The sequence below is a fragment of the Nicotiana sylvestris genome, chromosome 12 (assembly GCF_000393655.2).
Source record: "Nicotiana sylvestris chromosome 12, ASM39365v2, whole genome shotgun sequence".
Lineage (NCBI taxonomy): Eukaryota > Viridiplantae > Streptophyta > Magnoliopsida > Solanales > Solanaceae > Nicotiana > Nicotiana sylvestris.
In genome coordinates, this window is record NC_091068.1 from 131024691 (window position 1) to 131034793 (window position 10103).

Genomic DNA, 10103 nt, shown 5'->3' on the forward strand with positions numbered 1-10103 from the left:
TAACTATTCTAACACTCCCCCTCAAACTGGTGCATATATATCATATGTACCGAGTTTGTTACATATGTAGCTAATACGAGGACCAGTGAGGGACTTGGTAAAAATATCTGCAAGCTGATCATTCGACTTCACAAACTTTGTAGCAATATCTTCCGAGAGTATCTTTTCTGACAGTCAATCTCAATGTATTTTGTTCTCTCATAAAACACTGGATTTGACGCAATATGAAGAGCAGCTTGATTATCACAAACAGGTCACATCCGACTAATCTCACCAAATTTCAACTCCTTGAGCAACTGTTTGATCCAAATTAGCTCGCATGTCGCCATAGCCATTGCTCGATATTCTGCTTCTGCACTAGACTGAGCAACCACATTCTGTTTCTTGCTCTTCCAAGACACCAAATTTCCACCTACTAAGACACAATATCCAAACGTAGAACGTCTATCAGAAGGTGATCATGCCCCATCAGCATCTGAGTATCCAACGATCTACTCATGGCCTCGATCTTCAAACAATAAACCTTTGCCTGGAGCTGATTTTATATACCGAAGAATGTGGACAACTGCATGCCAATGACTATCACAGGGAGAATTCATAAACTGACTCGCAACACTCACAAGAAAGGAAATGTCAGGTCTAGTCACTGTGAGGTAATTGAATTTACCAACCACCTGCCTATATCTTGCAGGATCGCTAAGAGGCTCCCGCTGTCCCGGCAGAAGTTTAGAATTCGGATCCATCGGAGTGTCAACAGATCTACAACCTGTCATTCCTGTCTCCTCAAGAATATCTAAGGCATACTCCCGTTGTGAGATCACAATACCTGTGTTAGACTGAGCGACCTCAATACCAGAAAATACTTTAACCTGCCCAGATCCTTAGTCTGAAAGTGTTGAAAGAGATGTTGCTTCAACTTACTAATATCATCTTGATCATTGCCGGTAATAACAATATCGTCAACATAAACGACCAGATAAATATAGAGATTTGAAGCAGAATGTCGATAAAACACAAAGTGATCAGCTTCAGTACGAGTCATGCCAAACTCCCGAATAACTATGCTTAACTTACCAAACTAGGCTCGAGGAGACTACTTTAGACCATAGAGGGACCGACGCAACTGACATACAAGGCAGTTTTTTTTTGGAATTACTGTTCATGCCGGAAAAATATAAAAGTGATCGGAATTTGATTTGAACTAGATAAGTAAGCTCGGAATTGTGAGGAGTGCAGCTGTCCTGAAGAAGCTCGGCCAAAAAAATGGCCGGAAGATGCCTCACGCGCCAACGCGTGATGTCGAAGTCTCGCCGGAAAATATTTTTCCGACTGCGCGTGAGGGCACGTGAGTGGAGATCTACCAGAGAAACTTTTACGGGTTGGTCGTCGGAAGCTGATCTACCTCGTGGTGGTGTTGGTTTTTGCACAAGACAAATGAATATGGACTTTTTCCTACGGACAGTGCTGTTTTGCCGGAAAAAAAGGCTTTTTTTTTTCTTCCCGGAGTTGCTGGAATTTATGCACAGCGAAATATATCTCACAATTGCTCTGATACCATGTGAAAATGCACGGGAGAAATCTATTATTAATTGATATTCTATGTTACAATGAGCCCTATTTATATGTATACATAACACATAATCTACTCATATTACATAAGGGACTAAGACTAATTACATATATTCACATAACTATTCTAACACAAATACAAAATTTGGATAAAGTTACTAGATTCAGCCGAACTCGTATATCTCCTTCTAGCTCTGCCCCTGGTTGGAGGTATCAAATTCATCACTATTAATGTACAATCGTCATAGAAAGAAGTACTAGCGTCATTTTGATTGCTGGAGTCGGTCAAAGTTCAGGAAGGCACTGGCTGCTGCAGTTCCAGCTTGCTTGTCACCCTGACTTTGAATTTCTGATTTATGTTAAATGGAGACAAACATGGTGTTTGAGCAAAAGAGACATGTCCCTAATGGAAATATTTCGTCTCTTGACCTATAAAAGGTAAATCTTGAAGTTCAAAATTAATGCAGATATTATAGCTCAGCTCATAAGTACCTCAAGTCTTCAGATACAAACACAATTCAAATTTCAAACAAGAAAATCTCCATTTTTCTAGTTGAGTTTGACTACTTTTGCTACTGCACTGTTCTTGTCACAATGTTCTTCCAGAAAAAAGTATTCACCGCCTCTTATTTTTGCTTCCAATCAACAAAGCAAAATAGAAGAGAATCCTGTAGAAAATTCCCAAAGCAATGGTGATCCACAAACTAGTCCATTTGTCTAAACCATTCACCGCGGCTAGCTTCAATATATCTGTTCCTGTTGTCAAACAAGTTGAGTTTGTTATGTTCATCCCCAAGATCTTGCTCATGTCTTGAAGCAACTCTATCTTCAACGGCTCAGAAACATCCTTCAACGGCGAGGCATCAAAAATCTTGATACCCTTTACAAGACACTTGTATGGATCATCAAATTCATTCTGTAAAACACCTTGATAAGGGTATTTTGGTGGAGATAAATAGTGACACCATATCCAATAAAGGGGGATCCGATCTCGGTCAATGAACAAGCCACTTAACAACATAAACCAACCCAAAATTAAGGTGACTACTGTGTAAGCAACCATTTCAGAGTAAATAACTCCAGAGAGGAATGTGATAAAGGAAGTAGCAGCCCAAAATGTGGAAAACATGAAGAGGTAGAAAAAAACAAACCCCGAAAAGCCACCTGCTAGACCGACTAACCAATAAGTTGTTACAGCATGAGCAAGGGAGAGGACAAACAGTAAAGGAAGTGAGATGATGGTATGGGAGAGAACATAGGAGGAACAGCGATAAGCATTATACGCTGTCTCTCTCATGAAAATGTACCTTTCTTGGAGGAAAACTGGCATGGCGTAAAGAGATATGTAAAAGATTGAACCCACGGCAAAGGCAATGAAACCTAGCTTTTCTTGAATCCCTTTTGGGGAATTGTCCAGTTTCCTAAAGAGTGTGGCTAGAATGATCCCAGTTGCAACAACAGCACCAAAACGAACGTAAAACAGCTCAGGCATTCTCATGGAGTTAAGTATGGATCTTTTTGCTATCACAACCATTTCCATCCAGAATGGATTAGCAAATTTTGGGACGTCTAAGGAAGAAATATTGTGGTCGATATTTGTTGCTCCTGAGACTAATTTTCCCCTTGAAACACTTGCATTTATGGCATCTTGCAATGATGGTTTAGGTCCATTGAAAAAGCTGGGGCAAGTTGGATTTCTCTTTGCCATGATCTGTTGAATTCCACCAAGTTCTTGGTTCCATTTGGAGTTTCTTCTAGTTCTTGTATGAAATCTAAAGCCACCTCTGCCCAATTTTCATTTTCTGGAATTGGGGTCCCAAATTCAGCAAAGAACTGGGGAATGCTTGTAGGTGAACCACCAAAAACTATTTGACCACATGAAAGAAAGATCAAGCGGTCCAACAAACAGAGGATTCTGTAACTCGGCTGGTGAATTGACATGATCACAATGCTTCCACTTTGAGCTATTTTTTGCAAGACCTTGACCACCATATAAGCACTAGTAGAATCAAGTCCTGAAGTAGGTTCATCAAGAAATAGGAGAATAGGGTAATGAATGATTCCTATTCCAATTGAAACGCGCCTGCGTTCTCCGCCAGACACTCCCCTGTGGCCTTCATCTCCAATCATAGTATTAGCAGCATTTTGCAAGTCTAGTTGATCGATCAATGCTCGAACTCTTGCTTTCTTTCTAGACCAAGATAAAGTCCTTGGGAGATGGAATTCGGCTGAGAACATGAGGGTCTCTTCCACTGTTAGCATGGGAAATAAGAGGTCATCTTGCATGACATAAGCTGAGATCATTTTGAGAAACTTGGACTCCAAAACTTCACCATTCAAAGTTACACTACCTTTAAGGCTTTCCCTTGCTATACGGTCTGCAAGGGCGTCGATCAACGTGGATTTTCCTGAGCCACTAGCACCAAGGACCGTCATGATTTCGCCTTCCCTTGCTTCCCCGGAAATGTCATTCAACAATACCTTCGTGCGAGTCATGTCCTCATCTGTGCCTTCCCCTGGCAACTTGCCATCCCAGCTAGCTCTCCTCAAGCACCTAGGAAGTACTGTCAGTTTAGGTCGAACTTTAACACTATAGCTGAGGTTATGAAAGGAAAGAACAAAGGGAAATGAAGTAGGATTAGGAAAAAGCGGATCATGGCAATTGCTATTTTCCTTGATGGAGTCACCAAATTCTTGAAGCTCCATGCTTTTGCTTCTAGGCCTAAAAATGGCAGTGATAGAGAGAGTCAAAACTTGTTGACAATGGGTGTTTTGTTTGGGCTCAAGACATGTGCACTGAGCTCATTTCACCGCATCTTGAATGCCCATAATCCTCCATATATTCCTTCCCTTTTATGTATAATACATTCTACATAAAAACAATAATATCTATAAAATGGGAAGTGTGGAGTGGGAGTAAGCGAGTCCAGTCCGGAAGGGCTTTCAACGTTAAGTTTTCTTCACATTTTTAATTAAGTACTTTATGCGCACTCTTCAATGTAGTACGCCTATTTGCAGCACTATTCGGCCACACTAATGCTTATCTAAAACTAAACTTCAGCGTTTCCAGATCTCACAAACGTTTCTTCTTTTCTACGCTAGGAGATAAACATTCTTGGGTACTACTTCAGAGAAGGTCAACCTGCTCAAATAAGGCATATTTTGGGGACAAAAGATCATTGTACTTCTAACTTAGCCAATAAATTCCTCTATCTATGATGCAAGCAATTACAACAATTTGAACTCTTAAAGCTCTTTAGTCTCATCAGTCACTTCTCAATGGCTAATTTGGTAACGAACACATTCTTAAAGCTCTCCTGCACATGCCTTAATTGCTTCAACAAATGGATTTCTTGAATGTATTCAGTCGATGCAACCACATGGCCCAAGTGGACGACCAGATAGCTTTGATTTTCAGTTGAGTGCATTTTAAGCAAAAAGAACCCCAAAAAGGGACTTTAGGCTTTGGGATAAGCAAAGGAGTGCATTTTAAGCAAAAAAAAAAAAAAAAATAGGGACAGTTAAGAGCTTTCATTAATATGTTTAATTTTATTATTTTAAATTTTGAATTTGAAAACTGAAAATTTTAAGTGCCTGTTCAGAGATGGTTATGTCTGTTTAAGATAGTTATAACTTAGCAGGCATCTAATACCTATATATATATATATATATATATATATATATATATATATATATATATATATATATATAGAATTTCCTAAGTCTTTTTCTTCTTACTAATTTGAAAAACTGACAATGTATTGTTGCACAAATGCAGAGAGGATAAGTTACCTCCCTTTTTCGTCTTCTCCTTTTCAGAATTATCGTATAAATTCTTTTGTTAATTATGTGGACATATTAGATTAGTTAAGAATGTTACTCTACTTAGGACCAAAGAATCATTATTAACATCCTTTCTGCATTTCACTCAAAAATCACAAGAGAATTATAATGCTGCCTTTGTTAGTCCACTCTCAACATATACAAAACGAACATCAAGAGATGCAACAGCACCAGCAAGAAAATCCTACTAACCAACTTACCATATGTAATTAGCTAAGTTGCTTAGCTCAGGCAAAGCAAAAAGAATAATGAAAACAAGGACAGTTAGTGGACTGAAGTACCGGACCTGTCAGAAATTCCGACACCCATCAGCATATCGGAGACCAGCCTCACCTTCAATACTGTAGTTGATGATAGTCACCGAGAATTAGCCGCTTGCAACATAGTAAGTATTCACCCATATAGCCAGTTTTTTCTTCTTCACATCAAAGATGATATCCTTTTGACTTTTGTGGATTGACAAAGGCGGTAAATCCATCTGTAGATTGGCCAAGGCAGTAAACGTGCCCCTTCAACATAAAATGACAACTATTCTCCATCATCTCGATGCTCGTTCAACCGAACCATCTCTTCTGATTGGGCCAAGTAAGCGCGCCCCTTCCTGTTTTGGAGCGCCAGGAAGGTTGCAGTTTGAGAGGCATGTAAACAAATACAGAGAACGATATCGAAATGAAGAAGGAACACCTTGAAGAAGATAACAAAAGTGAACAGAAAAGTTGGTTATACCATTCCACATGTGTATATTCTCCATTTAACAATTCTGTATAGCCATGATGAAACTATAGCTAGATATATCATTTTGATGATATTAGTCATAACCACTAAGGAACGGAAGTAATAATGAAATGAAATTACATAGTGAAGCTCAGTTGTAAAGAATAATATCTTCTATTCAAAAGGCATACAGTCTCATAACTCCCCAGTGGTCACATACTTCCAAGCTCACGGTACTATCTACATTTGCTACATTCTCTTACAGTAAATTACCCCTTCAAGTTATAGTCTACAACTACGTCAAGCATTTACATGTATGTTGGATATGACATAAAAAAGATGCTATTTTTCTAAATAACATGACTAAGTGGCCCAATCCCTAATTCGTCCTCCATGTCATCGTCCTCTTCAAACAGCTTCAAGAAACGAGCTTGCTCTTGCTGCCTCTTCTTTCGCTTCCAATATTTGTAAACAGTGACTGCTCCAAGAACTAAAACAGTTGACGCTAAAGCACAAATAAGCAGCACTAGAGCCCAGTGCATTCTCTTTCCCCCTTTTTGTGAGTCAGGTGAGTGATTAGAAGCTAGAGAAACAACGCAATAGAACTAACAATTAGTACTGAGCATACAAGTAAACCAACTCCACAAATTTGCGGAAGCAAAAAAATCTTCAGTCTATAAATAGAGCCCAGATAAGAAAAATAACAAGGAATTTCCTTTAACATCTAAAGCTTAAAACTGCAGAGTATTAGTGACTTATTCTACATCACCACATCACAGCCCGACCTCTATTGCATCAGCTACCAAAATGTACCAAAGAGAACTACAGAAAAGAATACCATAAGGAACTAGAAGACTAACCACCACCACGAGGGACACACTCTGGGCACAAAAATGTGGCATTGAGCTCTTTCTTTAAGAAATGAACATACTTCCCATCAAGATTAGTAAAATCAGAAGCACATAACTCCCACTCATCAAAAGTATCATCAGGCTTTATTGTGTCCTTCTCATAGATTCCGCATCGTTTGCACTTTTTATCTGTAAGCTCTGTCAAAGGCTAAAACATAAAATGCACTCAACATCAAATTTTGAAGGAGATATATCTTATGCCATGCACATCATATTAGCATAAACCTGGATATTCTGTACAACAACAGAAACTCATAAGCTCTCGAGCAGCACACATACTGATAGAAGTTGAAAATAATGCATAACAAATTCCATGACCCAAATTCTTGAGTCGAGGGTTTTTTGGAAACAGCCTCTCTACTCTTACGGGGTAGGGATAAGGTCTGTGTACGCTCTACCCTCCCGAGACCCCACTTGTGGGATTTTACTAGGTTGTTGTTGTAACTTCCACGACCCAAATGCTAATTTCCAAATGTGATTCCTCCCCATCATGCAACACAAATATCTCAGTCCCTGCTATCTTTTGTTTCTGTTAAATCATTATCCATTAAAATATTCCTACATGTAGAACTCAACACCCATTAAACAATTCCTAGCACTACTTTTGAAACCAACCAGTAGGAAACTACAATTTCTACACCCAAAAAGAATAAGACATGACACCCTGCCAACATCCCCCTCCCCCCTCCCCCCTCCCCCTCCCCCTCCCCCCCCCCCCGGAAAAAAAAATTTTTTACCCAACTGAAGCAATTGTAGGCAGAAGTTGAAAAGAAGAGTTATGACTAAAGTCCACAGGTGGCAGGGTGCTGCAGGTTTACAACTAAATTTTGTAATTTGCAACAGGTATCGCCTAACTAGGAAGTAAGTTAGCAAAGACCAGCTGTGTAGAAATTCTTTTGAAAATGCAATGAACCAACACTTTGGCAAAATGTAGGTAAATGGTTCACCAACCTTAGGGAGTAACACCCCCCCCCCACCCACCCACCCACCCCCAAAAAGGTAACTCCTACATAAACTGTTATGTTTTAGCAGGAAAATAAAGGCATATGCATTGCCATAATCAAGTTTATTGGCTACATACCAAAATCTCATCTTTTTCCCAACAAACAACTGCACAAGTTTTTATTTTCCAACAAGATACTTAAGTCGTCTCAAGCACGATGCCAACAAACTTTGTTAGAATAGCTTTTTGCAGCTAAGACCAGAGGCGGACCTATGTGTAATGTTGAGGGGTCACCGGACCCGTAAACTTCTGTAGAAATCTTGTATATGTATAAGTGTATACCTTGAAAAAGGTTAATTCAAATCACTTGGCACCCTAAATACTAAAAGCCTTTAGGAGGCACTAGTTGAGCACAATATTATGCCCTCATCGCGTTAAAATTCTGGGTCCACCTTTGACTAAGACAGTAGTCGAAACTAGCAAGCTATGAGCCTTTTGATGACCAAACATTGTGACAAATTGTTATTGCTAGTAAATTTTAAATGTTCAAGTTATCCCTAAACAATGAAAGGAAAGGGAACTGTAAAAGTGAAAGCTGGAAAAGATAGCAAGGATAAAATTCCATTGTAAGTAAATCAAACAATTGAGAGAGATTCAGTCATTATAAACCTGCCAAGACTCTTCGCCCTTGAAAATATACAAGACATGTTTTTTCTTCACATCTGGCAAAATTGTTTTGTTCTCCCCTTTACACTGGAAAAATACTGTTGGTTTCGATCCGAATAATTCATGTTTCTTATATATTTCGATCGAATCAAGTGTAACAACTGCCGCTATGACTAATCCTGCAGAAACTAATAAACATTACAGAGAAAAAATCAATCTTTTTTCTCCCTTTATACCAAAATCAAGAAACAACCTGGATAGAGCTAGTAGAATGCATACAAAAGGATTTACATAGCCGATCCCAATTAATTTAGAATCACAATTGATACAGACCATAAATGACCATTAACATTTATTCTGAATTTAATTAGCTTGAGGTCAACCAATTAATAAAAATTAAGATTACCTGGAAGCCATCTGAGAAAAAGGGAGCTACACAAAATAAATACAATGAGAATTGTAGGATTTAAACAATGATGCATCGTTGCCTATACATATTATTCTTTACTTTTGTGTGCGACATAAGCTTAAGAAGAGAATTACACGAGAGGTGAAGAAGAAGGCTGAGGAGCAGTTCGCGCGTTGTTTAACAGTTGCCTTTTTATTTCGTTTACATTTCTCTTCTGACTTATGACACGAATATTACTCCTACACTTGATGATGATAAAAATAAAAGTAGTCATAATAATACAAAAATATAATTTTGTTGCAAACAATATTGCCAAAGAAAAATAAATTTGTGCTTCATCAATTTGATATTTATACGGTGATTAATGGGAAGAGTCTTATGTTAAATAAAGATAAAACTTTTAATTAAAAAAATCTTAACATTGTTATAACGACCCGGCCGGTCGTTTTGAGAAATTAAGCTTTGTTCGGCGGCGTAAGGTCTGGAACAGCTTAATAATATGAGTATCGACCTGCGTTTATGGTTGAATTCAGTTAACGGATGATTCAGAGTAAAATTAGAAGAAAGAATCTAGTTTGAAAGTTTAAACGGTGAGAATTTGACCGGAATTAGACTTTTGAGTAAACGGCCACGGAATGGGTTTTGAGTAATCTCAACAGCTTCGTATGGTGATTTTGGACTTAGGCGTGCGTCCGGATTCGGATTTGGAGGTCCGTAGGGTAATTTGAGGTGTTTCGGCGAAAGTTGGAGTAATTGAAGTTTGGAAAGTGGAGAAGTTTGATCCATAGTTGACTTTTGTGATATCGGGGTCAGAATGCGATTCCGTGAGTTTGAGAAGCTCTGTTATGTCATTTTGGACTTGTCTGCAAAATTTGGCGTCATTCCGTGTTAATTTGATAGGTTTCGGCACAAGTTTTTGAAGTTGGAAAATTTGGAAGTTCATAGTTCGATTCATGGTGTAATTCGTCGTTTCGGCGTTGTTTGATATGATTTGAGACCTCGAGCGAGTTCGTATTAGGTTATATGACTTGTTTGTGTGTTTAGACGG

At 38.7% G+C, this 10103-nt stretch overlaps 2 protein-coding genes and 1 pseudogene across 3 annotated transcripts; all 3 read right to left on the reverse strand.

Annotated features, from left to right (window-relative positions):
• Positions 1-254: 254 nt before the first annotated feature.
• On the reverse strand, positions 255-773 carry LOC138883742 (secreted RxLR effector protein 161-like). The gene is made up of 2 exons (XM_070164448.1): positions 524-773; positions 255-412 (listed from the first exon to the last, which is right to left on the reverse strand). The coding sequence occupies exons 1-2, from the start codon at positions 771-773 to the stop codon at positions 255-257; spliced, it is 408 nt and encodes a 135-aa protein (XP_070020549.1).
• An 896-nt stretch (positions 774-1669) lies between these two features.
• Positions 1670-4366, reverse strand: LOC104224604 (ABC transporter G family member 20-like; annotated as a pseudogene).
• Positions 4367-6277: 1911 nt separating this feature from the next.
• LOC104224605 (uncharacterized) lies at positions 6278-9261 on the reverse strand. Of its 2 annotated transcripts, none has more exons than XM_009776288.2 (4): positions 9053-9261; positions 8650-8825; positions 6987-7185; positions 6278-6709 (listed from the first exon to the last, which is right to left on the reverse strand). In XM_009776288.2, exons 1-4 carry the CDS (start codon positions 9126-9128, stop codon positions 6477-6479), a joined length of 684 nt encoding a protein of 227 aa, XP_009774590.1. In that variant the 5' UTR covers positions 9129-9261; the 3' UTR covers positions 6278-6476. The 2 variants fall into 2 exon arrangements, with proteins under 2 accessions (XP_009774590.1, XP_009774589.1); XM_009776287.2 differs by having other exon boundaries at positions 8650-8834.
• Between the last annotated feature and the right edge of the window lie 842 nt (positions 9262-10103).